The following is a 26,733-nucleotide window of genomic DNA, read 5'->3' as shown; positions in this document are numbered from 1 at the left end:
ACTTCCTATACGCCTCTCATCTGCAGATGACAGAGAGGAGCAACATTCAGTGCAAATGAATGTTATTTATTAGAGCACAGTTCAGCTGCTGACGCCCCGACGGCACTTTAAAGACAGCACAGCCAGTGATGCTCACGAAAGAGAAGTGACCACACTACAAAACACTCTGAAGATGGGAGTATCGTCTTGTGTGAAAAGGACGATTCGTAGCTCAACACGCCGTAGCATCCATGATTTGCTTAGTGGAGCTCACTGCGTCTACTGCCTGTCTCCTCATTAACAGCTTCATTCAGAGGTTCTTTATGACCCTGCTATGAGCAGCAGACGGATCCTTCTGAGTTAACCTGTCCTGATGCTTAGCCCTTATAAGTTGCTGTCACACCCTTCTCAATTTTAGCTACAAAGCACTTTACCAACTTGATCTCGCATACAACAGAGAGGCTTTCACTGTGTATGCAAATGTATGTGAACGTGTATCTGTGTGTTCGTGAGTTTGTGTGTATATGTGTGTGTGTGTGTGTGTGTGTGTGTGTGTGTGTGTGGGTGGGTGTGGGTGTGTATGTGTGTGTGTGTATTTGTGTGTGTGTGTGTGTGTGTGTGTGTGTGTGTGTGTGTGTGTGTGTGTGTGTGTGTGTGTGTGTGTGTGTGCGTGCGTCCGTGCGTGAGTGTACGTGTGCTGGTGACTATATGCCTGTGTTTGATTGTATCCATGTGTGTGGATGTGTATCAAGAGCTCCCAATCACCCAAGAATGACATTCTAGAGGTTCCACAGAACGACACACTGGCAAGCTTTAGGTGGAGTCCTTGGGAGATTAGTAGCCCTACCACACCACAACAAGCCCCCACCCCTCAACCCTTGACCTACCCCTGGGGGCAGAGCGAGGTCTCTTGGAGAACCCTTCTCAGACGGTGACGCCTGCGGGTTGATGATGCCCAGAGAGGCATTTTTAATTAGCCCGAGTGGATGACAAACAAGCCACTCCACATTCAAAGTTCTGCGCAGCCACGCTCCTCTGACACATTAGAGAAAGTTCCACCAAGACTCAGACACGTCGCCCATTCATTAGTTACAAGTTATCGTAGAGACGAGCGTTTCAAAGGGGGAAGAAGACTTTAGTTGAAACGACACTACTGGTTGACAATCCCAGGAAGCATTCTCCTTTGAGACGGAGAGAGAGAGAATTCAAAGCGATAATGAAGAAAGAGGAGGAAATCCAGTCTGACAGTTGAAAACTAGCTGAGAGAAAAAGAATTACTATTTAATTTATTGTATTCATTATTTATAGATGCAGCGAAATAAAAAGTGATGTGTAATTATTCATCACAGTATATTTACATATCATTCGCTTATGTTCAGTGACCAGCCCTCCACTCATCATATGAAGAGGGCTGTTACAGCTTACAAAGACCACCCTCTGTGCAGTATTTTGAAATAACAGCACACGTTGTCCCTCACCTGGCACATAATAGATCTGATAGCTGACTGCATAGTGGTGTGGTGTATAGAAAGCAATATCTAGGTATAGCTTTGGGCTTGGTTGCACTGACTAGCAAGTCTGCTCTACAATATCCTGCCAGCTCTGACTTTTGAAATCAACTCAGGTGAAAGTAATTAAACAAAAAGAACTATATTTAATGAAACTTTTGGCGCACATCCTGAGATCGCCACAAGTAAGTGGGGTCTGCATTGTTTGTGAATCTTGTTAGTCCTTGAGACGGACCGCGGAACCTGGCAGGGTTTCAGGCCGCAGAACTCAGAATTTTGTGAAAGGACCTGTCCATGCTATTCCGCCATTGTTCTCTGTTCTACCAGTAATGGCCTGTTCATGACGGCTTTTGTTGCAGGAGCCGCAGTCACAGCCCCCAGTTCGGCAATCAAAAGGCAGTTATTTATAGCGCAGTTTAGAGTTGTTAATTGCTGAGCCATATGTTCCGGGGGCAACGTAGGGCACTGACAAGGAGATTAATGATAATGACATTATTAATTAACTAATTTTGTGTAGGCACAGACTTTTATTTACAGATTGCCACACATTAAAGATGCCTTAGGCCTCATCCTACTATCTGCCTCATTGAGTAACACACTGTGAACTGATCCCATATGTAATCTCCGCTTTACCATAACCCGTGACACTGACTGAGGTCAACCGCTTCAAGAGCATTTCTGCACGAGAACCACTGTTTATCTTCTTTCTGCACTTTCGAGCATGAACCGCAGCGAATGGGTCTGATGACAAATCTAATAAGAGGCCAACCAAATAAACAAATCAAAACAAATGTCCGCCGTAGCATTGTTTTGTTTTTGCTTTTTTTTTTGCCCTCGGTACAGTTGAACAAATTTGAGCAGAACACTCTTGTGCGTTGACGTGAATGGTCCAGAGATTTGAAGGACCTAAACCGTGTCAACCCACTAGGATTGAAATGGACAAGGTGAGGAGATATACAAGGGAATTCTATGGCTGACCCTTTTTACCCTCTGATTCGATCGTTGACATTCAACTCCAGTTACTGCCAAACTAAACACAATTCAGCAGCTCAAATATAAAAGGAGCTCTTGCCTGCAATTTTAATGACTAGCCACTCACAGACATACATCCAGACCTCCTTAAGGGGGAGGTGAATAACTGTGAGGTGGGGGGAGGGGGGGGGGGTTGTCACGGTTCTCGTTATGGCCAGGCAGCCAGCTCCATTAGCAGTGTCAGTGCAGGGTGATTGGTGGCACGGGGCGAGTCCATGCCCTGTGGAAGGTGAACTGGACACAGAGAGGTTGTTAGTGAGCTCAGAGACCATCACAGACTCATCACTGCTAAGGCTTACTACCAGCCCAGCGGGCGATGCTAATTGCCCCATTTGTCCATATAAGGTGTTAAACTTACACCAGGTGACATGTCCAGGATGTTTCAATGCATTTGTTGAGCACATTTAAGCCGACGGGTAATTACGTTCAAGCTTAACTGTCATGCTTTCATTAATACTTTTTATGACAATTAACAATGAGGCCAACAACATCAATCTCTGGCTTTAGGCTGAAGAACCATACTTTTTTCGAGTCTCCACCTAGAAACATACAGTAATTTACTCATTTTTAGCAAACAACAAATAATATTATCCTTTTTTATTTTTTGTATATTTGATCCAGCCATTTGTTTTACTGAGCCTTAATTTGTGGAGAAACGGATCCTTAAAGTATAATGACACCAAATCTTACTAGAATGTTTACAATCATTAAACAACAATGTTTAATGATACAACTCAATTTGCTTTATATGGCACAGAAAACTTTTCTGGAAAGCAAGGTTCATTAAAAATGACAAATTTCCCAAAAGACCATTTTTCCTCGCAGCACAAATACATTTTGAGATCTAAGAGCCTAACAACGAGGTGAGGAAGGTTTTTGTGTTGGGGAAAAGGAGAAGCTTTCAGGAGATTTTGTTTCCTTTTATTTGGACAGCAGTTGGAGCTTGGATGGTGTTATTCTGCTGTTATGTTCACACTTCCCTTATACTGTATATACAATTGTCCCTTTTGCAGGCCCTCAGCACTGTCCACCTGTCCGTGAAAGAAGTTATCCCCAGTGATGGGCAAGCTACTTGATATGTGTAGTGAGCTAAGCTACAAGCTACTCTACAATAAATTCAGCTTCACTACACAGAAGCTACCACTCATAAAAATGTAGCAAGCTAAGTTACAAAACCCTGTCAAAAGTAGCTTGATACATTAGTAGCTACTTTCAGTTAAACAAACTGCATGCCAAGTCAATGCAATTTTAGTGATCAACACAACTGTCAGTCAGATAAAGGCTAAAATATGTTTAGATTTATGTATTGAACAACAAGAACTGTCTCCGACCTCTGTTTAGGAAAACAATCGTGACTACCACTACCATCATACAGCCTTACGTGTGTGTGTGTGTGTGTGTCCGTGTTGCCAACTCCTCTGTGAGGAAACTAGCTCTCCCAAAAATCGCCAGAAGTCGTTAGATGACGCATGACGCACAATATGCAATTCTGAGAGAGGTAACATTTGTGCGCGAATACAAAGTTCTGATATTTTGCCCGCAAATACAAAGTTTTAATATTTTGCTGTTATCTAGTCTGTGTGAGTGGAGATGAGACGATGACAGCCCTCGCTGTACTCAGCTCTCGTGAGATCGGTTGTAACGTGAACTGCAGAAAGGCATATGTGAGATGCTTTTTCAGTGCTTTGTCAACACAATAATCCACCAAATGACAAAAAACATCAGAAATGTCCAGGAGAAATTAGCTTTCGAGGACGCTACTGCGCTACTTGATCAATAAAAGAGCTTAGCTACTGAAAAGTTACTTGGTTTTGTAAATAGCGACGTTACAGTCAAGCTACTGGCAAATGTAGTTAAGCTAGTAGCGTCGCTACAAGTAGCGACGCTACTGCCCATCACTGGTTATCCCAGGGAGGCAGAGAGAGAGAAAGAGGAGTGGAAGAAAGAGAGAGAGAGAGAGAGAAGGAGAGAAAGAATGAATCCACAGAAGGCAGATTTGCAGGCCCTTGTCCACTGCCTGTCTATCAGTGAAAGAGTCAGGAAAGCCAACAACCGGGAGAGAGAGATGGTCGAGAAAAAGCCAAGAAAACCAAAGACAGGGAGAGAGTGAAAAAGAAAGAAAGAAAGAAAGGGATGAAGTGTGATCTGCTGGAATCAGTCCCACCTACACAGAGATCTAACAATTCAGCCCACACAGCCCAGCCTTCAGCCAGACAAACCCCCTTTCTCTCTCACTCTCTGTCTTTCTGTCTTTCTTTTTTCCTTCTTCTACCATTTTCATATTTCGAGGGACAGCCTTACCCTCAAATCAAACCAACTGCTGCTTCTGCTGCTACTGTTACCAATGATGCTACTGTTATCACTGATGCTACTGTTACCACTGATGCTATTGTTACCACTGATGCTACTGTTACCACTGATGCTATTGTTACCACTAATGCTACTGTTACCACTGATGCTATTGTTAACACTGATGCTATTGTTACCACTGATGCTGTGATGTACTGTGCTGTGCTGGATCCATCACAATGACCTCAACTCAAATGCCAGGAGGAGACACACCAGAGGTTCCAACCTTAATAGATCACAGGCTGAAAAAAACAGAGCTGAACTCCAGCGAAGATGTAGAGGAGGAAGAGGAGGAGGGTGACCAGAGAAGAAGCTCAGGAAGAACATGCTTGAGGGGTGACGGGTGAGCATGAAAAAGAGGGTTGATTCAGACTCACAATGTAGACAATATCACATACACTCGTGACATATAACTAGACATATACTGAGGACAAACATTACTCTGGTGTTCTCAAAGAAATAGACAAATAACTAATATGAGAGGAAGATGAAGTCTTTTACAAACTGAGCACATCAAAAGCTCTGTGTTTTGACTGTTTTTAGAGTTGTAATGCCCCCTGGTGACTAAAATGTACTTCTTTGTTCGCCGTACACAATTACTTCCCAACATTTTTGTGGATTGTACATAATTTGAATCATTCTTTCATACAGTTTTTCAATGGCCTGTCAAGTAGAAAAACAAAATCAGTTAAAACAGGGCGCAATTGTGTTGTACATGAACAGGAATGCCTGTAAAAATGACCTTCAAGCACTATATACTACACATTTAAGTTATTCAAATTTGTGCAAACGTAATGACTCTTTATGAGTTTGTCCTCTTAAGATTAATTTCATTTCAGAAAAAAAATGGTGTGTAAACATCATTATCAAACATGGTTACCAAATCACTACTTGTTCAAAAAGCATGGCACTGCACTGCCACCTCCTGGTGATAAAAGGTAATGACTAAGCAAGATCACAGAGAACAGGGAGAATCCACACATTCAATTATTTGACAGACACCGGTATAATCATGTGTGCAATGAAATTGAGTTTGGGCATCACAAAGGCTTTTCTAGTTCTAAAGTTCAAAGTAGCAAAGTTAGACTGTAAATTGGCCAACTTACAAAGACATTTTAGCAATGAGGCTACTGTAGAGAAGATGATCAGGACAAATATGGGGAATTATATTTTTACAGTCCACAGTCTTGTTATAACTCTATTGTAGGGTAAAACAACCACTTTGGCATTGCACAATACACTTCACTATTGCCTGTATTTGTAATAACAACAGGTGCCCTTACAGACTAACTCTTTTACCCACAGTAAACTGCCAGAGGCATTTAAGGTTTGTTCAAGAACTATTGCAATGAACTGTAGATGACAGGAAAAAAGTTTGTGTCCGTCAAATAGTTGGATAACAGACACAAAGAATAGCACACAAATATAAGACCAATATAATATAATAAGGCCATTTACATATGAGGAGTCCTGCACAGGGGCTATAGCTAGCTTGTATAGCTATGGTCACTGTAAATAAGAGGATTTATTAGAGGATAATATATGCATACTTAGAGATACAGATAAAAAAAGGCATTAGTAATGATTGTGATGCTGCTGTTATTAGATTATAGGGGAGAGTTGGTGCGTCCTGTAGATTGACAGATCATGGTGGCGCATGCACATGGAGAGGCCCAATGTCATTCACCGTATTTCATTCATTTGTACTTGTTTGTTACACAATGACATGTTGCATCTAAATGTCACCAGCCCTATAAGCAGACTACAGATGTATCTCTTTGATGAAACAGCGCCCCCTGTGTTTACCTTTAGGGGGGTTTGTGCAACCTCCTTTGTAGAATTATATTCATAATCAAGTAAAACTAGGTCTCTTAAACCTGTTTAAATCCACAAACAATTATTTTCCCTAATTACTTAATTTTGTTGAACTATTAAATTATGTATTTAATTAATTATTTTTGTAAACTCAATTAAGTCATCCGTTGTTGTTGTGTAACTGATGACTAGTTCTCTGATTTCAGATTGTTTTTGTTGTTGCTGTTTTGGACCTACTGTTTGGGACCTGATATGTGAGAAACCCCTCTAACAAATGTCATGTAAATATTAAGCAGATTTGCAACATTTCTCCTTTACGCCACTGGAGGGCAGCGTTTTCCATGGAAATGTACCAGGTTACTGCCACACTCACACATCCTAGTTTTTTTCGTGTTCAGCCCTTAATCCATCATCCTTTACAGAGACACATAGGGAAATATCCAATGCAATCCAATCTGGCACTCTTGTGGGTTCTTTCAGCGACTTAAGTTTTATCAGAGTCCAAATCTATTTGCCAACCACTAATCTTACAAATAAATAGGAATCCTATAACTGGCCAAGAATGTAGCATGTACGCCCCACTGAACTGAACTGGGAAGAATCTGGCACCAGCCAGCAAGACATCCTACCATGGGTAAAAGGTAGGGATGCATGATAACATTGTGTAAAGCCTTAAAAATGAAGTGTCGACATCAGTCCCTTATACAATTTCTGCAGATGTCCCTGGCCGATAAGATGACATGTGTCCAAGCTTGCATATGTTGGCGGTATGGAAGTATGTGAAACTGAGCTGTTGCTATTGGTAATGACTATCAAGCATCACTCTTGATAGATATTCACTCCTTCAATACTACACATTTACATGCAATGAAATGTTAAAAAGAAGCATATATTGGTATTTGTATTGGCAACAGGCCAAAATGAGTTGAAAAATATCAGCAGATCAGATATTGTCAAAAGTCCAGTATAGTGCATCAACCTTAATTAAATCTTTAAAGAGATATTATGTTGTTTTTTTGCATACATCTAGTTTGCTAACTAACAACAACACCAGAAACAGCAAAACAGGCACTGATAAGAGACTACTAAAAAACTACCTACCTACATCATCACACCTTTATAATGTGTAAAAACCTGCATAACGTCGCTTTAAGGGGTGGTTCCATTCCCTGAACTGGCACCAGCCATTAAGACATGATATAAATGAGGGAGAGCATCTTTAAGGCAGACATTAAGACATGATATAAATGAGGGAGAGCATCTTTAAGGCAGACATTAGAGCACTCTGCGTTGGCTTGCTGTGGTGTCTCACCTGACTTGTGGGCACTGCGGAGGCAGGACAGCGAGGCATTGAGGCGGGCACACTCCTCCATGTTGGCACCGAACTTCTGCACAGTTTCGCACACCTGCTCATCGCTCATGTCCAGCAGCTCCTCCAGGGTTAACTGGCCCGGGCTGATCTCCTGCAGGAATGGTCTTCATTTACAACACTTACAGAACAGCCAAACTCCAAAGCTTGCATTCAATGGCAATTCAGCTACATTATTTATACTTATATAGAGACAAAAAAATGAACATTATCTGAAGGCACTTTACACAAGCAAACACCCCCTAGAATAAAGACAAATTCATGCCTCAGGCTGTGCCCCTTCAGAAAGCATTTAACACCCGTTGAGCTTTTCCCAGAACACAACCTTTGTAGAGTGTTATTTCTTGGGGCACGCTTAAAGTTAATGAGAGTTCGTTTCACCACTCTATTGATAATACTCCAGGCTACTGATAGTTCTTGTTTCCTTAGTTCTTAGAAAAATCTATATGTTGGGGAATCAACCAAACAATTACTTGATTGCCTGACCTTGCTTTTAGATGCCATCATAATTTTTTATCCTCAAGCTACTTTATTAGCGAAACTGGTAGCATCACCTCAGTCAAATACCTTTCCACTGACTAAAATGTATGTAATAGTTTTTTTTTCTATTCTAAACATTTAGCAGCTATAAATCAGATTTACATTTTCCAATTAAAAAGAAAAAATCCTGTTGGTTATACTATAACCAACTAGCTCAATTCCATGAGTGTTTTTAATTATTTTTAAGTTAAGTAGTACATAGGTATGACACATAACAAACATCAACCTCTTAGCGGATGAATACGTAACATGGTTGTTATAAACAACAATGTTCCAATGGTTTTCAACTAAATGCAAAAGTACATATAAAACTGTGCAAGAGTAATGCACATTATCTCTATACATTTTTCTCCTCTTGCATTTCAGCAGTTTCTTCATACCACTCCAGTTACAGAGTTAAGAGTGTTGGCCTAAAGAAATTCACAATGATCACTGAGACCTATGCGGCACCATGTATAAACAAGTACACACAAATCAAACCAAAGCAGTTCCTTATAGCACTTCCCACCCGTTGAGCTTTTTCTCAGAACACAACCGCTGTAGAGTTATTTCTTGGAGCACGCTTAAAGTTAATCAGAGTTTGTTTCACTAGTATTCACCAATACTCCAGGCAACTGATAGTTCTTGTTTCGTAAGTTCTTAGAAAGATCTATACGTTGAGGAATCAACCAAACAATTACTTGAATGTCTAATAGTTTACATCAAACACCTACTATTGTTGTAAAAATATGGGCACCCCTGGACAAAAGATATCATGGCATGTTATTTTTAGTCAATGCTATTTTGCATTTCATGAAGTTAAAATAATAAAGTTATCATTTAAACAGTAACACTACCATGTGCATGTGCATGTGTACCAAACTTTTACAACTTCATGTTCTATAATAACTATAGCTTAAGTTCCTTTCACCAACTATGGCGTTTGCCACCCCTCGGTTTTTTCCCCAGAACCCAATTTGTTAAGGGCTGTTGCTTCTGAGAGTATGGTTAAAATTAAAGTCTCCACCCAGGACAGACAAAGGAGGTTATACCTCAGTGACCTCCTTCCTCATGTTGACGATGCGGAACCAGGTACAGAGCCGAGGGAAGCCGTCCAGCTCCACGCTCCGCTCCTGTAAGGGCACTTTGCACTTGCAGGACAGTTGCCGACTGAAGTACTTCACCAGCTTGCCCTGAGGAAGCGCAAAAAGAAAATGTCAATCTAATGAAAGCCATAACTGAACTGAGCTGAACTGAAGACATAAAGAAGCAAAAACACGAGCCCCTGTCCAAACACATCCTAGTGTGTATATAGTTACAATTGAGGAAAATACACTTTAAATAGTAAAGTTGTGATAAAGCAGTTTAGGTCTCCATGTAAGGTTAAGACAAGCAGTTATTTTTTAAGACTTGTTATTACATGAATCAATCACAATGACAGAGGCGCAAAAATTGTCCCCTTCACATTATCACACAGTATCAACTTCTGTGAGTAAACATTTTGGCATTGTTGAGATGAATTCACTCTCACACATCAAATCAATAAGAGCAGATATCGTCCCAGATAGGATCTGAGTCCGTCACAGATCTGATCTTGATCCGGCCTTCTAAATCAGGGTCAGATGAGGGCCAGATGAGGGTCAGATCTGTTTAAAGTCGCCTACTATGTGTGTCTACTGATGTCGTACATTGGTGATACTTTGTAAAAAAATAAAATGTAAAAAAAGACACGGCCCCATTGTCTTATGAAGGAGAATCCACGACTTGACATTAAAGCTAGTCACATAGATGCTTAAAAGGTACTAAAAGCAGCACTTGAAGTATAGAGGACAATACACTTTCAGAGATAAAGCTGTGTGCAATGTATGTTTCCATGTAAAGTTAATGGTTGAAGGACTAATCAGTTGCCATGGATCAAATTCCAGAAAGAATATAGAACCAGCACACTAAAGAACATCACAGTGGGATCGTACTTGTATACACCTCTACCCACAGTGCAGACAACAAGCTACAGGTCTCCAGGGTGACAATTGATATCAACCATTTAAACCTGCTAAAGGCCACTAATGTTTCTTGATTAACAGGCTTTAGTTCTAAGAACAATCTATAAATTTGTCGATCAGCAAGACAAAACAATTACTTTAGTGGTTGATAGTTTGCATCCAAACACCTTCTATGCGCAATAGTAACTTACGTTACTGTAAATTGTATAATATTACTAACATTAAGTAGAGTTTAAATGGTGCATAAAATATTCTGATTAATCAATTGTTCATGGAATCCACATTAATCTGACTCCTTCCTGGGAACACGACGTTTCCTTTTTCAGGGATTCCCAGAATGGCTGGAGTAAACAGTTCAGAAACAGGTCAGCTCGAAGCAATCTGTCACGACTGCATTAACCCCTATTTATACTCGAAAATTCACTCTCAGTGGAGAAAATAAATGTTCAGCAGTTCAAAGATGATTTAACAACAATCAGAGACATATGTGTGAATATGTGTTTATGCGTAATAGCACACATTGTGACTGGATGAGATACTGTAGGTCTATGTCAAAGCTTTTCAAAATTACAGCAGTTTGTCCTTCCTCCTCAAAAATAAATACAATATCTAAAGTATTCTGTAATAGCCCACAATGTCATTATTACGGCGGTTTATTTTGATTCAAATTGTATTTTTTTATACTGCCACTATTCAGATAAAGATGAGTAATAATCATAATGTACACACTATCTTTTAACACCCTGTTAATGTCTAATGCCTATCGAATGTCTTAACACAATTGAGTTGAAATCTGAAAAGAAAATTAACAAAAAATAAATTTAGAAATTACTTTTACAGTAATTGCAGCGTGTCATCTTGCACACTTCCAAAAATCTAGCGGAGGTAAGTCAACTTCATGACATATTATGAACAGTGGACTGATGACTAGTGGCCACAGAATAACTCATAAGAAAAAATTACTGAAACAGACATCTTCAAGCATGTCCCAAGATTCCCAGTCTAAAGATTAACATCGTTCCTTTGCTCAGTAAGGATTGCAGGTGTTGCTAATGCAAAATAAAAGTCACCAACTGGCAATAACTTGAGGACTTAACTTTTAAACCACACACAGAGCCTTATGAATATATCATAAAGTGTTCAAGTGTCTGTCATAGCAGCTTATTAATGATTAATGTCCATTTTTGTGGGTTGATTGAGTAAACACATCTACAATGCTTCAAAACTGTATTGTTGTTAAACAATGAAGCCACAAATACTGTATAATGTATAATGTGCAAAAATGGTTAAAATACTGGTTAACATAAAATACTTTATCACATAAAAATAAGTCAAAAATAAATATCGTTAGAAACTGAATCATAGTGCTAGAAAACTGTAGATGATTTTGACCTAACCACAGAAGTCAAATTAGAGCAATAAACGTAAGTATCCGTTTTTCAAAGATGGGGGAATTATGTGATTAAATTAATTTGGGAATGGAGCATCTAAAGAGCAGTGATTATACATTATACATGCATTACTCACTATATGTACCACAAATAGTAGTCAGATCTTTTCTCCTCTATGTTTAGTGTTGGGCATGTCGAGGATATGCCCGTACCAATGATGTAATGCACACAAACACCAACAGCTCTGAAACAAATATACTGACTGTGCAACAAACTGATATAGTAATAATATAAACAGCATCAACAGCAAGTCATGAACCATTTTACATCATCATTGTTGACAGATGGAGTACAGAGGTCTCTGGTGCCCCGTCTTAATTCCTTTGTACTATTCAATCTTTCATGACATCTGTGCTTCTGCAACAAACTTTCCCTTAAAATAACAAGCACATTCTGAACTAAAGCCTTCCCGAGACAGTTTGCGTTTCCGACAAGCAAATGACGCACAAAACAAGATGGGAATAGCGAGCCACTACAAAAAAAAATATTTCCATCATGTTGTTACTCATGAACAACAAAACAACATCAAGGGGTACTCCATTACTCCACAAAGCTCACAACACTGTCAGTGCCTGTGTAAAATGGCATTTGACAGACATAATAGCCTCACCTTCATTCATCTAAACGATGGCTATGAGCCTATGAGTTCTCTCACATACATCCTCTTCTTGTGGTATAAGAGTTTGGTGACACCACAGTGGCCTAATTTCACTGTGGTTATTAATGTAAATTAAACTCAATAATTAGTGCAATCAAGAATTGCTGAAATAAAGGTCGGCCAAATCCTTATTGATCTGCAGTATGTAATACCATCGTCTAATACATTGCTTTAACTCGGACAGCTTGTTTTTAACAGTCGCCAAAAAGCCATTTTATGCAGCAGATATCACTCGACACATTTGCTCAAGAATGCTTGGCAGTGGCACAAATGTTTGCTCCAGCCTTTGCATTTTCACACAAAGTCTTTTTTTTTTTCAAAAGCAAATGATATCCAAGCCAAGTCAACTTTGGCAGATCCACCGCATCAGAGAAAACTCCACCTACGGTGTGGTGAAACAGTTGGATCATCAGATCAAGTTTTGTTTTTTTACCCCCTCAGCACTTCGCAAGATATTTGTTACATGAGTGTTCATCTTCCATTAGCAGTAAGAAACAGTATCACTCATGTCAACATTATCACGCCTCAAACAAAGGAGCTACCAAGTTTACAGACATGCACTATGTCCTTATCTTATTGCACTACTGGTGAACAGTCCGTCATAACACTTCTATATAGACAAACAGTATCCTAACTTTCCTTAAAGGTCCGTCCTGGCTTCCATTTGCACAAAACGTTAGCTCTTCAATATTAATTACTTTTTTTCCACATGAAAAATTAACAAATGTAAACCCGCTGTTGTTTTCTCTTGTATTTTGACTCAGACCCCCACCGTTGTGTAAACAAGTTTTATTCCCTTGTCTCCTGACCTCATCTTTGACAGGCTGGAAACCTAAAACATAATTTTAATAAATTATAAGGCAGAGGCACCAAACACCTCAGGACATGCTTTTGCTTTTCCAACAAAGTCCTTGATATTCCAGAAACATTGCACAAGACTAAGCTACCACATCTGACAACTCTGTATATTATATATAAGAAGTTCTATTATTTGTATTGACAGAAGACTGTAATTGTATGATATGTATATGCATATTATACATCAAGACTTCACTATTTGTAGACAGAAAACTGTGATAACATTTTACAACTGATGGGACCTAATTGTAGGTTAATCTCTAAGTCACTGAACATCACTTGAAATAGATAGGAACATACACTCAGGTATAGTGACTTAGACATCACATTGATATCATACCCAGGACCGTTTCCAATTTGAGTCATCTTCAAAAGTAAATGTATATCAAGACGCAAACGTCATCATGGTGATCATGACACAGTGCACAAATCTCTCCAGTAAAAAAAAATCTTCCTTTTCCTAGTTCCCTTTGACTACTATATGAGACAGGACAATCACATATAGGCTTGTATTCCCTTATATGACTCGAAACAACATGAATGTGATGTGGTGTTCCTATGAAATACAGGCAGTGTATAAATCTGTTGTCATGTCATAAAACTGGCAGATACATCAATCATAGTACAGAATAAACAACAGTTGATATCTTTGAAGATTAAACTAAGGAACACTGGATATATAAAACAGAGAGGACATTACTGGAGATTATGGACAAGGTAAGTTTCATTTACAGGATAACTTGGGGTATTGACTGATGTTGTTCTTTAATTGCTTCATTGGAATCTGTTAGGTCTAACATTTTGACAATACAAATCACTTCAGAGGTAGTAATTTGAAGTTAGAATTGTAACTGTACTGGTCAAAAACCTTATCATAACCCTCCCTATGATAACCAGAAATCCCTTTTTTATTAGTTCAAAATTCCCCTATACAGAATGCCCCCTGGTGATCACTCGTAAATCACAGGGGGAGTTTGTCACATAAGAAGAGCCCAAGTTAAGTTAAGGCAACAAAACACAGGGGCAGAACACCAATCTGAAATAACGTTATTTCATATCTCCCCAAATGTTTCTCCAACAGGAGTGTTTTAAAAAACTCTCTATTCTTTGAAATAGCAAGCTATTACTTCACGAAGCATCAAGCATCTCCAATAAAAGCAGATATGTACATTTACAGTACATTTTACAGGCAAAAAAAGCCCCTTTAGGTTAATATAGTACCGATGAAAATCTGATGGAAATTGAGTGCCACCTTTTTTCCACCACCTGCAGAATGCGCAGGCTCACAACAGCTCACTGCAGCTAGCTTCTTAATTTATTACACCGCACGCAAAGATAGATATGACTATATAAATGTATATGGTCAGATGTAGGCTACAAGATTATGTAACAAAGTGCCAATACATAACCAATACAAATATTCCGAGCGTCATCCTGATATTTGCGTAAAATTATAATAGGCAACACATATTTCGATCGATTCCAATTGCAAATGTTCTTTTTTTGCCACTACGGAGGACGGCTTCTCAGCTGTGGTGAAAAGAGATGCTTACCTCCAGCGTACGTATCTCCTTCTGTGTCAAGTCGTTGGATGTGGCACATTTGGTCCGTAAACCTTCCAAACTGGAAATGCTTATGTCTATCATATTTTGCACCAGCTCGCACTGCTGCAAGGCTTTTTGCAAACTCAGATGCTGCTCTTCGCTTTTTGTCATATTATCTTCGTCCATAATTTGCCAGCAGTAGTCGATTAAATGTGTACTTTTCAAAATGCTGTTGAAAATGATCTTGGTCAACCGAAAAGGAAAACAAGCACGTACAAGTAAATAAGACGCGTGAAGTCGAGACAAATTAGCCTATGTAATTTGTAAAAGCGAGAATCTACGTGAAAGGCGACTCCATTGTTGTCGTTTTGTATATCCTGGCGGTGTGTTTTCATCTGGGTAGTGCAGTTTGTGGTTTTGATGAGGGCTGATTCAAGCACTATATACTGCCAAAGAGGAATAAAATTACAGCAACACCATGGCTTCGGTGGAAACCAATAAGCGCTTACTATTTTACATAAACCTAGAGAGCTTCAAGATACCGTGTCCTAAGAGAGCGGATAATGATACAGTGCCGTATAACAGTTCTAACGGTGATATCTAAACTGGGTGCAGGTACTCCCCGTCTCCTCTTCCATCAGCTGCATCCCGGCGCTCTCCCACCATACCGACATGTTTCCTGTCAATCAAACCCAAGCAATAGCAACAGCATCGCATCGGCGATAGAAGAACAGGCTTCGAATGAGGAGGATGGAGTTCTCGCGAGACATGCATCAATGCAGTGAGCTCACTGTTTGAACCCAAACAACCTTTTTACATCGATCCGTTTGATATAAAAGACCAACAGTCCTACTAAAATAACTAATTAACTATATTTGCTAACAATGCATCCTATAAATGAGTTGTGTCCCTTTTCACTACAGGCTCCTGTGTCGTGTGGCTTATTATCCTTCACAATTTAACTAATATTACTGATACAGGGTTTCCTAAAATAACTTTTTTTATCCCAATTACTGACCCAGAATAAACCTCATTCTTTATCTTCTATGAAAAGAGATAAAGTAGGCCTAGTAACAAAGCAATCCTGTTTTTAAAGATTTCCCTAACCTGGCAGTGTTGATTATTACTATGTAAAATTTTTGACATCATAATGTTATATTTCCCATTCTATTAAACGTATCTAGTCTGTCTCAGTCTACTTCTGCGGAAACAAAAGCTTGAACGAGAAATATTTGTCATTCATGCCAACTCACCTACAGTTTAGTGCCATGTCAAGGGTTTTCTTGGAAAAAATCATGTAGCTGTGCAAAATCTTTAATCTTGTATAACCATATATATATATATATTGTGAAGAACCGAGGCAGTCACCCCACATTTTTGGGATGTGGGCGACTGGAAAAACACGGAGTAGGCGATGGTGGCTTTTATATAAAAATATATTCTTATTTATTTTACACAGGGACTCTCTCCGCAAAACATGTATGATAAATAAACAAACATAAATCAAAACACACACAGTATTCAAGGTACTCACAAACAGTAGGCAGAGAAACTAGGCACCAAAACTAGGCACATTCTACTAGGCACCAAACCAGGCACCAAAATTAGGCACATTCTACTAGGCACCAGACCAGGCACCAAAACTAGGCAGAACTTTGGATTCAGGGGCAGAATTCAGGGCCGGTCTTTCCTACAGGCGACATAGGCGCCCAGAAGAAAAAATAAATTAATTATAATTGTTTTTTTTTTTATGTGCAGAGTATTTTGCGCCCCCTTCTATATCTCCAACTAATATTTTGACATAAAAAACATGAATCTTACATAAGAGTAAAATTAGCCAAAAATCTGAAGTGGAAGGGGTATGTAGGCTACCTCCTTGGTGTTGTCAGAACATGCTAGCACATTGAGGCGTATGGTTAGAGTGTGTGTGTCCAAGCAACTTCGACGAAAGAAATAATGATGAAGCAAAAGCCATCCATTTGCACAATATATTTCTAATTTAAGAAGAAAAGAAAGGAAGAAGAAGAGAAACGTGCCAAGGAGAAAGGTAAATCCTTAAATCCTGTTCTTAGCCAAGAATAAATCCCAGATAAGAAAACGTTCATGAATGCCAGAATTGCCCCAGGCACTTTTGTGGAGTTAAGAAGAAAAGATGATTGAAAGCCTTCCTACTCCCTGTCACATAGTTCTTTCAGGATTTTACAGAGGCGGGTGTATCAAAAATGATATGTCTATTTATTATACATTATTACAGGGAGCCTGGACACAACCATTGTAGTAGGGTAGGCCAAGTCTTTTGCAGGGAAACATGATTCACACACCCTTTTTGGTGCCACAGTGAGAAGGGGGGAATTCACCTTCTCACATATATATATATATATTATTATTTTTAATTATGCCTGATACTGGGGCATGTTGGCTGCTCTGAATCCACATCAGTATAACATTGGCATTAACATGTCTGGGATCATATTAGGTTTAGCTACAATTGATGATGTATACAAAATTATATTGTAGCAACAGAGCAATAAGATGGCTTCTTTTTGGCGTTCAGACATTCAGAGAACTGATACAGAAGGCAGGGAAGGAAGACAGTCTTACACTAGGGAGGGGTGGACAAATACAGTAACATTAACACAGGCTAGAAAACACAGGCACATTCTAAACTGGAACATTAAACACAGAATTTCACATTTAGACATCACACACACAGATTTATGGGGCGAACTTGCATCACACACAAATCAGAAAGCACATAACTCCCATGTACACTACACAGGCCCCACCAAGCCAGTCAAGGGTCCTCAGTGACTCAGGCATTTAAAACAGTCTCACAAGCGCTGTTTCTGTCACTTGTGGAGAGAGAACAGGGGTATGTGGCACAGTTAGAGTTTCTAGGACCCCTTCAGGATGAGCCAGGGGCCAGTAGGGTGCAAGCATGTCTTGGTGGTCGATTTTGCACCCATACTTTGTCTTTGGGAACATTGAGAATGACATTATGCATCCATCTACCCACACCCTATAGCATATCAATGACATCCAACAGTAGCAGCCAGAAATGTGAAAACTTCCATCCCTCCAAGATGTAGAAAATGTTTATCATGGTTGATGACCTTCTATAGAGTAGAATTCAGTGACTGCAAGGGTTCCGAGTGAGTGCTTGAGTTCTACCTCCCTTCGGCAACCATCAAATATGTTCCTTCTGCAAAGTTACCTCTCCCATTAGTAGGAAACGGACTGCAAATTCAGGACATTTCAAGCTTTCTGCCGTCTGTTGAGCTGCTCTAGAAATAGATCCTTTGTGGATCATGTTTGTTGGTCCGCAGTCACCGGGGATCTTTTTCCTCTCAGTCTCTTTTTTGCAGGTTAGTTGAGACAAAATGCTCTTTGAGGGAACACTCAACGAGCAAACGCTGTCTCGCTTGACGTGACCAGGGCTGCATAGCTCAGTGGCAAGAGCACTGATCTCGTAAACCAGTCGTCCCTCATTCAATCCTCGCTAGAGCCTTGGTCTTTGACGTAGAGCATGCCATGCCGACATCTTGTCCTCGTTTGGCTGTGATGTTCCCCTTAGCTTCTGTCCTCAATTGTGGCAATTCCTATGTCTGCTGACCTACCCGAAGGGGGCTTTCCTGGACTCAGCGTTTAGATGTGGCTCTTGCTGCTTTTTGAACACTTGAGGAGAAAACACTGTCTCCTCTGGCACCACATAAACAGTGGAACACCAGATTTTCATACCCAAAAGCTGCAGCCTTGTGGCTTCATATCTCAGTGGCAAGAGCACTGGTCTAGTAAACCAGGGGTCGTGAGTTCAATTCTCACTGGAGCCTGTGGTCTGCGCTGCAGTTTTATGGCAACCATCACGTGAACAACTGTGCCTTATTTCAACCCTTGAGGCTTGTAGGTGGCAAACGCTGTCTCCTCTGGCATCACATAAACAGTGGAACACTAGATTTCCGTAGCCAAAAGCTGCAGCCTTGTGGCTTCATAGCTCAGTGGTTAGAGCACTGGTCTAGTAAACCAGGGGTCGTGAGTTCAATTCTCACTGGAGCCTGTGCTCTGCAGTTTTACGGCAACCATCACCTGAACAACTGTGCCTGATTTCAAACCTTGCTTGTAGGTGGCAAACGCTGTCTCCTCTGGCACCACATAAACAGTGGAACACCAGATTTTCGTAGCCGAAAGCTGCAGCTTTGTGGCTTCATAGCTCAGTGGTTAGAGCACTGGTCTTGTAAACCAGGGGTCGTGAGTTCAATTCTCACTGGAGCCTGTGCTCTGCGCTGCAGTTTTACGGCAACCATCACGTGAAAAACTGTGCCTGATTTCAACCCTCGCTCGAGGCTTGTAGGTGGCAAACGCTGTCTCCTCTGGCACCACATAAACAGTGGAACACCAGATTTCCGTAGCCAAAAGCTGCAGCTTTGTGGCTTCATAGCTCAGTGGTTAGAGCACTGGTCTTGTAAACCAGGGGTCGTGAGTTCAATTCTCACTGGAGCCTGTGCTCTGCGCTGCAGTTTTACGGCAACCATCACCTGAACAACTGTGCCTGATTTCAACCCTCGCTCGAGGCTTGTAGGTGGCAAAAGCTCTCTCCTCTGGAATCACATAAACAGTGGAACACCAGATTTTCGTAGCCAAAAGCTGCAGCCTTGTGGCTTCATAGCTCAGTGGCAAGAGCACTGGTCTCGTAAACCAGGGGTCGTGAGTTCAATCCTCACTGGAGCCTGTGGTCTGCGCTGCAGTTTTATGGCAACCATCACGTGAAAAACTGTGCCTGATTTCAACCCTCGCTCGAGGCTTGTAGGTGGCAAAAGCTCTCTCCTCTGGAATCACATAAACAGTGGAAAACCAGATTTTCGTAGCCAAAAGCTGCAGCCTTGTGGCTTCATAGCTCAGTGGCAAGAGCACTGGTCTCGTAAACCAGGGGTCGTGAGTTCAATCCTCACTGGAGCCTGTGGTCTGCGCTGCAGTTTTACGGCAACCATCACCTGAACAACTGTGCCTGATTTCAAACCTTGCTTGTAGGTGGCAAACGCTGTCTCCTCTGGCACCACATAAACAGTGGAACACCAGATTTCCGTAGCCAAAAACTGTGCCTGATTTCAACCCTCACTCGAGGCTTGTAGGTGGCAAACGCTGTCTCCTCTGGCACCACATAAACAGTGGAACACCAGATTTCCGTAGCCGAAAGCTGCAGCTTTGTGGCTTCATAGCTCAGTGGTTAGAGCACTGGTCTTGTAAACCAGGGGTCGTGAGTTCAGTTCTCACTGGAGCCTGTGCTCTGCGCTGCAGTTTTAAAGCAACCATCACCTGAACAACTGTGTCTGATTTCAACCCTCGCTCGAGGCTTGTAGGTGGCAAAAGCTCTCTCCTATGTAATCACATAAACAGTGGAACACCAGATTTTCGTAGCCGAAAGCAGCATCTTTGTGGCTTCATAGCTCAGTGGTTAGAGCACTGGTCTTGTAAACCAGGGGTCGTGAGTTCAATTCTCACTGGAGCCTGTGCTCTGCGCTGCAGTTTTACGGCAACCATCACCTGAACAACTGTGCCTGATTTCAACCCTCGCTCGAGGCTTGTAGGTGGCAAACGCTGTCTCCTCTGGCACCACATAAACATTGGAACACCAGATTTCCGTAGCCAAAAACTGCAGCTTTGTGGCTTCATAGCTCAGTGGTTAGAGCACTGGTCTAGTAAACCAGGGGTAGTGAGTTCAATTCTCACTGGAGCCTGTGCTCTGCGCTGCAGTTTTACGGCAACCATCACCTGAACAACTGTGCCTGATTTCAACCCTCGCTCGAGGCTTGTAGGTGGCAAACGCTGTCTCCTCTGGCACCACATAAACAGTGGAACACCAGATTTCCGTAGCCAAAAGCTGCAGCTTTGTGGCTTCATAGCTCAGTGGTTAGAGCACTGGTCTAGTAAACCAGGGGTCGTGAGTTCAATTCTCACTGGAGCCTGTGCTCTGCGCTGCAGTTTTACGGCAACCATCACCTGAAGAACTGTGCCTGATTGAAAGCCTCGCTCGAGGCTTGTAGGTGGCAAACGCTCTCTCCTATGGAATCACATAAACAGTGGAACACCAATTCTCACTGGAGCCTGTGCTCTGCAGTTTTACGGCAACCATCACCTGAACAACTGTGCCTGATTTAAAGCCTTGCTTGTAGGTGGCAAACGTTGTCTCCTCTGGCACCACAAAAATGTGATTACATAGGAGAGAACTGCAGTGGAACACCAGATTTCCGTAGCCAAAAGCTGCAGCTTTGTGGCTTCATAGCTCAGTGGTTAGAGCACTGGTCTTGTAAACCAGGGGTCGTGAGTTCAATTCTCACTGGAGCCTGTGCTCTGCGCTGCAGTTTTACGGCAACCATCACCTGAACAACTGTGCCTGATTTCAACCCTCGCTCGAGGCTTGTAGGTGGCAAACGCTGTCTCCTCTGGCACCACATAAACATTGGAACACCAGATTTCCGTAGCCAAAAGCTGCAGCTTTGTGGCTTCATAGCTCAGTGGTTAGAGCACTGGTCTAGTAAACCAGGGGTAGTGAGTTCAATTCTCACTGGAGCCTGTGCTCTGCGCTGCGGTTTTACGGCAACCATCACCTGAACAACTGTGCCTGATTTCAACCCTCGCTCGAGGCTTGTAGGTGGCAAACGCTGTCTCCTCTGGCACCACATAAACAGTGGAACACCAGATTTCCGTAGCCAAAAGCTGCAGCTTTGTGGCTTCATAGCTCAGTGGTTAGAGCACTGGTCTAGTAAACCAGGGGTCGTGAGTTCAATTCTCACTGGAGCCTGTGCTCTGCGCTGCAGTTTTACGGCAACCATCACCTGAACAACTGTGCCTGATTGAAAGCCTCGCTCGAGGCTTGTAGGTGGCAAACGCTCTCTCCTATGGAATCACATAAACAGTGGAACACCAATTCTCACTGGAGCCTGTGCTCTGCAGTTTTACGGCAACCATCACCTGAACAACTGTGCCTGATTTTAAGCCTTGCTTGTAGGTGGCAACGTTGTCTCCTCTGGCACCACAAAAATGTGATTACATAGGAGAGAACTGCAGTGGAACACCAGATTTCCGTAGCCAAAAGCTGCAGCTTTGTGGCTTCATAGCTCAGTGGTTAGAGCACTGGTCTCGTAAACCAGGGGTCGTGAGTTCAATCCTCACTGGAGCCTGTGGTCTGCGCTGCAGTTTTATGGCAACCATCACGTGAAAAACTGTGCCTGATTTCAACCCTCGCTCGAGGCTTGTAGGTGGCAAAAGCTCTCTCCTCTGGAATCACATAAACAGTGGAACACCAGATTTTCGTAGCCAAAAGCTGCAGCCTTGTGGCTTCATAGCTCAGTGGCAAGAGCACTGGTCTCGTAAACCAGGGGTCGTGAGTTCAATCCTCACTGGAGCCTGTGGTCTGCGCTGCAGTTTTACGGCAACCATCACCTGAACAACTGTGCCTGATTTCAAACCTTGCTTGTAGGTGGCAAACGCTGTCTCCTCTGGCACCACATAAACAGTGGAACACCAGATTTCCGTAGCCAAAAACTGTGCCTGATTTCAACCCTTCACTCGAGGCTTGTAGGTGGCAAACGCTGTCTCCTCTGGCACCACATAAACAGTGGAACACCAGATTTCCGTAGCCGAAAGCTGCAGCTTTGTGGCTTCATAGCTCAGTGGTTAGAGCACTGGTCTAGTAAACCAGGGGTCGTGAGTTCAATTCTCACTGGACCCTGTGCTCTGCCTGCAGTTTTACGGCAACCATCACCTGAACAACTGTGCCTGATTTCAACCCTTCAGGCTTGTAGGTGGCAAAAGCTCTCTCCTCTGGAATCACATAAACAGTGGAACACCAGATTTTCGTAGCCAAAAGCTGCAGCTTTGTGGCTTCATAGCTCAGTGGTTAGAGCACTGGTCTAGTAAACCAGGGGTCGTGAGTTCAATTCTCACTGGAGCCTGTGCTCTGCGCTGCAGTTTTACGGCTAACCATCACCTGAACAACTGTGCCTGATTTCAACCCTCGCTCGTGGCTTGTAGGTGGCAAACGCTGTCTCCTCTGGCACCACATAAACAGTGGAACACCAGATTTCCGTAGCCAAAAGCTGCAGCTTTGTGGCTTCATAGCTCAGTGGCAAGAGCACTGGTCTCGTAAACCAGGGGTTCGTGAGTTTCAATCCTCACTGGAGCCTGTGCTCTGCGCTGCAGTTTATGGCAACAACATAACTGAACAAACTGTGCCTGATTTCAACCCTCGCTCGAGGCTTGTAGGTGGCAAACGCCTCTCCTTTGGAATCACATAAACAGTGGAACACCAGATTTTCGTAGCCCAAAAGCTGGCAGCTTTTGTGGCTTCATAGCTCAGTGGTTAGAGCCACTGGTCTAGTAAACCAGGGGTCGTGAGTTCAATTCTCACTGGAGCCTGTGCTTGCGCTGCAGTTTTACGGCAACCATCACCTGAACAACTGTGCCTGATTTCAACCCTCGCTCGTGGCTTGTAGGTGGCAAACGCTGTCTCCTCTGGCACCACATAAACAGTGGAACACCAGCATTTCGTAGCCAAAAGCTGCAGCTTTGTGGCTTCATTAGCTCATGGCAAGAGCACTGGTCTCGTAAACAGGGGTCGTGAGTTCAATTCTCACTGGAGCCTGTGCTCTGCGCTGCAGTTTTACGGCAACCATCACCTGAACAACTGTGCCTGATTTCAAACCTTGCTTGTAGGTGGCAAACGCTGTCTCCTCTGGCACCACATAAACAGTGGAACACCAGATTTCCGTAGCCAAAAACTGTGCCTGATTTCAACCCTCGCTCGAGGCTTGTAGGTGGCAAACGCTGTCTCCTCTGGCACCACATAAACAGTGGAACACCAGATTTCCGTAGCCGAAAGCTGCAGCTTTGTGGCTTCATAGCTCAGTGGTTAGAGCACTGGTCTTGTAAACCAGGGGTCGTGAGTTCAATTCTCACTGGAGCCTGTGCTCTGCGCTGCAGTTTTAAAGCAACCATCACCTGAAGAACTGTGCCTGATTTAAAGCCTCGCTCGAGGCTTGTAGGTGGCAAACGCTCTCTCCTATGGAATCACATAAACAGTGGAACACCAGATTTTCGTAGCCGAAAGCTGCAGCTTTGTGGCTTCATAGCTCAGTGGTTAGAGCACTGCTCTTGTAAACCAGAGGTCGTGAGTTCAATTCTCACTGGAGCCTGTGCTCTGCGCTGCAGTTTTACGGCAACCATCACCTGAACAACTGTGCCTGATTTCAACCCTCGCTCGAGGCTTGTAGGTGGCAAACGCTGTCTCCTCTGGCACCACATAAACAGTGGAACACCAGATTTCCGTAGCCAAAAGCTGCAGCTTTGTGGCTTCATAGCTCAGTGGTTAGAGCACTGGTCTAGTAAACCAGGGGTCGTGAGTTCAATTCTCACTGGAGCCTGTGCTCTGCGCTGCAGTTTTACGGCAACCATCACCTGAACAACTGTGCCTGATTTCAACCCTCGCTCGAGGCTTGTAGGTGGCAAAAGCTCTCTCCTCTGGAATCACATAAACAGTGGAAAACCAGATTTTCGTAGCCAAAAGCTGCAGCCTTGTGGCTTCATAGCTCAGTGGCAAGAGCACTGGTCTCGTAAACCAGGGGTCGTGAGTTCAATCCTCTCTGGAGCCTGTGGTCTGCGCTGCAGTTTTTACGGCAACCATCACCTGAACAACTGTGCCTGATTTCAAACCTTGCTTGTAGGTGGCAAACGCTGTCTCCTCTGGCACCACATAAACAGTGGAACACCAGATTTCCGTAGCCAAAAACTGTGCCTGATTTCAACCCTCGCTCGAGGCTTGTAGGTGGCAAACGCTGTCTCCTCTGTTACGCACATAAACAGTGGAACACCAGATTTCCGTAGCCGAAAGCTGCAGCTTTGTGGCTTCATAGCTCAGTGGTCAGAGCACTGGTCTTGTAAACCAGGGGTCGTGAGTTCAATTCTCACTGGAGCCTGTGCTCTGCGCTGCAGTTTTACGGCAACCATCACCTGAAGAACTGTGCCTGATTTCAACCCTCGCTCGAGGCTTGTAGGTGGCAAAAGCTCTCTCCTATGGAATCACATAAACAGTGGAACACCAGATTTTCGTAGCCGAAAGCTGCAGCTTTGTGGCTTCATAACTCAGTGGTTAGAGCACTGGTCTCGTAAACCAGGGGTCGTGAGTTCAATTCTCACTGGAGCCTGTGCTCTGCGCTGCAGTTTTACGCTAACCATCACCTGAACAACTGTGCCTGATTTCAACCCTCGCTCGTGGCTTGTAGGTGGCAAACGCTGTCTCCTCTGGAATCACATAAACAGTGGAACACCAGATTTTCGTAGCCAAAAGCTGCAGCCTTGTGGCTTCATAGCTCAGTGGCAAGAGCACTGGTCTCGTAAACCAGGGGTCGTGAGTTCAATCCTCACTGGAGCCTGTGGTCTGCGCTGCAGTTTTATGGCAACCATCACCTGAACAACTGTGCCTGATTTCAACCCTCGCTCGAGGCTTGTAGGTGGCAAACGCTGTCTCCTCTGGCACCACATAAACAGTGGAACACCAGATTTTCGTTGCCGAAAGCATCATCTTTGTGGCTTCATAGCTCAGTGGTTAGAGCACTGGTCTTGTAAACCAGGGGTAGTGAGTTCAATTCTCACTGGAGCCTGTTCTCTGCGCTGCAGTTTTACGGCAACCATCACGTGAAAAACTGTGCCTGATTTCAACCCTCGCTCGAGGCTTGTAGGTGGCAAAAGCTCTCTCCTCTGGAATCACATAAACAGTGGAAAACCAGATTTTCATAGCCAAAAGCTGCAGCCTTGTGGCTTCATAGCTCGAGTGGCAAGAGCACTGGTCTCGTAAACCCAAGGGGTCGTGAGTTCAATCCCTCACTGGAGCCTGTGGTCTGCGCCTGCAGTTTTTACGGCAACCATCACCTGAACAACTGTGCCTGATTTCAAACCTTGCTTGTAGGTGGCAAACGCTGTCTCCTCTGGCACCACATAAACAGTGGAACACCAGATTTCCGTAGCCAAAAACTGTGCCTGATTTCAACCCTCACTCGAGGCTTGTAGGTGGCAAACGCTGTCTCCTCTGGCACCACATAAACAGTGGAACACCAGATTTCCGTAGCCGAAAGCTGCAGCTTTGTGGCTTCATAGCTCAGTGGTTAGAGCACTGGTCTTGTAAACCAGGGGTCGTGAGTTCAATTCTCACTGGAGCCTGTGCTCTGCAGTTTTACGGCAACCATCACCTGAACAACTCTGCCTGATTTCAACCCTCGCTTGTAGGTGGCAAAAGCTCTCTCCTCTGGAATCACATAAACAGTGGAACACCAGATTTTCGTAGCCAAAAGCTGCAGCCTTGTGGCTTCATAGCTCAGTGGCAAGAGCACTGGTCTCGTAAACCAGGGGTCGTGAGTTCAATTCTCACTGGAGCCTGTGCTCTGCGCTGCAGTTTTACGCTAACCATCACCTGAACAACTGTGCCTGATTTCAACCCTCGCTCGTGGCTTGTAGGTGGCAAACGCTGTCTCCTCTGGCACCACATAAATAGTGGAACACCAGATTTTCGTAGCCAAAAGCTGCAGCTTTGTGGCTTCGTAGCTCAGTGGCAAGAGCACTGGTCTCGTAAACCAGGGGTCGTGAGTTCAATTCTCACTGGA

General features: G+C 42.9%; 1 protein-coding gene and 30 non-coding genes across 31 annotated transcripts in view; 30 read left to right on the top strand and 1 right to left on the bottom strand.

The window, feature by feature from the left end:
- Positions 1-15,819, bottom strand: part of ksr2 (kinase suppressor of ras 2) — a 66,992-nt gene extending 51,173 nt beyond the window's left edge. The window contains exons 1-3 of the mRNA XM_031570758.1: positions 15,095-15,819; positions 9,624-9,764; positions 7,996-8,146 (exon numbers count right to left, since the gene is read on the bottom strand). Coding sequence (XP_031426618.1) covers positions 7,996-8,146; positions 9,624-9,764; positions 15,095-15,271 — 469 coding nt within the window. The 5' untranslated portion in view covers positions 15,272-15,819. The remainder of the gene's footprint in view (positions 1-7,995; positions 8,147-9,623; positions 9,765-15,094) is intronic.
- Positions 15,820-18,842: 3,023 nt separating this feature from the next.
- On the top strand, positions 18,843-18,915 carry trnat-agu. The gene has a single exon. It is a non-coding gene; the product is annotated as a tRNA-Thr (tRNA).
- A 151-nt stretch (positions 18,916-19,066) lies between these two features.
- Positions 19,067-19,139, top strand: trnat-agu. The gene has a single exon. It is a non-coding gene; the product is annotated as a tRNA-Thr (tRNA).
- A 143-nt stretch (positions 19,140-19,282) lies between these two features.
- trnat-ugu lies at positions 19,283-19,355 on the top strand. Its single transcript has one exon. It is a non-coding gene; the product is annotated as a tRNA-Thr (tRNA).
- A 155-nt stretch (positions 19,356-19,510) lies between these two features.
- On the top strand, positions 19,511-19,583 carry trnat-ugu. The gene has a single exon. It is a non-coding gene; the product is annotated as a tRNA-Thr (tRNA).
- A 155-nt stretch (positions 19,584-19,738) lies between these two features.
- On the top strand, positions 19,739-19,811 carry trnat-cgu. Its single transcript has one exon. It is a non-coding gene; the product is annotated as a tRNA-Thr (tRNA).
- Positions 19,812-19,966: 155 nt separating this feature from the next.
- On the top strand, positions 19,967-20,039 carry trnat-cgu. Its single transcript has one exon. It is a non-coding gene; the product is annotated as a tRNA-Thr (tRNA).
- Positions 20,040-20,288: 249 nt separating this feature from the next.
- trnat-ugu lies at positions 20,289-20,361 on the top strand. The gene has a single exon. It is a non-coding gene; the product is annotated as a tRNA-Thr (tRNA).
- Positions 20,362-20,516: 155 nt separating this feature from the next.
- Positions 20,517-20,589, top strand: trnat-ugu. Its single transcript has one exon. It is a non-coding gene; the product is annotated as a tRNA-Thr (tRNA).
- A 155-nt stretch (positions 20,590-20,744) lies between these two features.
- On the top strand, positions 20,745-20,817 carry trnat-agu. The gene has a single exon. It is a non-coding gene; the product is annotated as a tRNA-Thr (tRNA).
- A 155-nt stretch (positions 20,818-20,972) lies between these two features.
- Positions 20,973-21,045, top strand: trnat-agu. The gene has a single exon. It is a non-coding gene; the product is annotated as a tRNA-Thr (tRNA).
- A 307-nt stretch (positions 21,046-21,352) lies between these two features.
- Positions 21,353-21,425, top strand: trnat-ugu. Its single transcript has one exon. It is a non-coding gene; the product is annotated as a tRNA-Thr (tRNA).
- A 155-nt stretch (positions 21,426-21,580) lies between these two features.
- trnat-agu lies at positions 21,581-21,653 on the top strand. Its single transcript has one exon. It is a non-coding gene; the product is annotated as a tRNA-Thr (tRNA).
- A 155-nt stretch (positions 21,654-21,808) lies between these two features.
- Positions 21,809-21,881, top strand: trnat-agu. The gene has a single exon. It is a non-coding gene; the product is annotated as a tRNA-Thr (tRNA).
- Positions 21,882-22,187: 306 nt separating this feature from the next.
- Positions 22,188-22,260, top strand: trnat-cgu. The gene has a single exon. It is a non-coding gene; the product is annotated as a tRNA-Thr (tRNA).
- A 155-nt stretch (positions 22,261-22,415) lies between these two features.
- Positions 22,416-22,488, top strand: trnat-cgu. Its single transcript has one exon. It is a non-coding gene; the product is annotated as a tRNA-Thr (tRNA).
- A 250-nt stretch (positions 22,489-22,738) lies between these two features.
- Positions 22,739-22,811, top strand: trnat-agu. Its single transcript has one exon. It is a non-coding gene; the product is annotated as a tRNA-Thr (tRNA).
- Positions 22,812-22,961: 150 nt separating this feature from the next.
- trnat-agu lies at positions 22,962-23,034 on the top strand. Its single transcript has one exon. It is a non-coding gene; the product is annotated as a tRNA-Thr (tRNA).
- Positions 23,035-23,190: 156 nt separating this feature from the next.
- On the top strand, positions 23,191-23,265 carry trnat-cgu. The gene has a single exon. It is a non-coding gene; the product is annotated as a tRNA-Thr (tRNA).
- Positions 23,266-23,423: 158 nt separating this feature from the next.
- Positions 23,424-23,497, top strand: trnat-agu. Its single transcript has one exon. It is a non-coding gene; the product is annotated as a tRNA-Thr (tRNA).
- A 475-nt stretch (positions 23,498-23,972) lies between these two features.
- Positions 23,973-24,045, top strand: trnat-ugu. Its single transcript has one exon. It is a non-coding gene; the product is annotated as a tRNA-Thr (tRNA).
- Positions 24,046-24,200: 155 nt separating this feature from the next.
- Positions 24,201-24,273, top strand: trnat-ugu. The gene has a single exon. It is a non-coding gene; the product is annotated as a tRNA-Thr (tRNA).
- Positions 24,274-24,428: 155 nt separating this feature from the next.
- trnat-agu lies at positions 24,429-24,501 on the top strand. The gene has a single exon. It is a non-coding gene; the product is annotated as a tRNA-Thr (tRNA).
- A 155-nt stretch (positions 24,502-24,656) lies between these two features.
- Positions 24,657-24,729, top strand: trnat-cgu. The gene has a single exon. It is a non-coding gene; the product is annotated as a tRNA-Thr (tRNA).
- A 251-nt stretch (positions 24,730-24,980) lies between these two features.
- trnat-ugu lies at positions 24,981-25,053 on the top strand. Its single transcript has one exon. It is a non-coding gene; the product is annotated as a tRNA-Thr (tRNA).
- A 155-nt stretch (positions 25,054-25,208) lies between these two features.
- trnat-cgu lies at positions 25,209-25,281 on the top strand. Its single transcript has one exon. It is a non-coding gene; the product is annotated as a tRNA-Thr (tRNA).
- Positions 25,282-25,436: 155 nt separating this feature from the next.
- On the top strand, positions 25,437-25,509 carry trnat-cgu. Its single transcript has one exon. It is a non-coding gene; the product is annotated as a tRNA-Thr (tRNA).
- A 155-nt stretch (positions 25,510-25,664) lies between these two features.
- Positions 25,665-25,737, top strand: trnat-ugu. Its single transcript has one exon. It is a non-coding gene; the product is annotated as a tRNA-Thr (tRNA).
- Positions 25,738-26,220: 483 nt separating this feature from the next.
- On the top strand, positions 26,221-26,293 carry trnat-ugu. Its single transcript has one exon. It is a non-coding gene; the product is annotated as a tRNA-Thr (tRNA).
- A 143-nt stretch (positions 26,294-26,436) lies between these two features.
- trnat-cgu lies at positions 26,437-26,509 on the top strand. The gene has a single exon. It is a non-coding gene; the product is annotated as a tRNA-Thr (tRNA).
- A 155-nt stretch (positions 26,510-26,664) lies between these two features.
- trnat-cgu lies at positions 26,665-26,733 on the top strand. The gene has a single exon. It is a non-coding gene; the product is annotated as a tRNA-Thr (tRNA).

The sequence above is a fragment of the Clupea harengus genome, chromosome 7 (genome assembly GCF_900700415.2).
Source record: "Clupea harengus chromosome 7, Ch_v2.0.2, whole genome shotgun sequence".
Lineage (NCBI taxonomy): Eukaryota > Metazoa > Chordata > Actinopteri > Clupeiformes > Clupeidae > Clupea > Clupea harengus.
The sequence above is the reverse complement of the archived record's forward strand: the minus strand, read 5'-3'. Positions and strand labels throughout refer to the sequence as shown.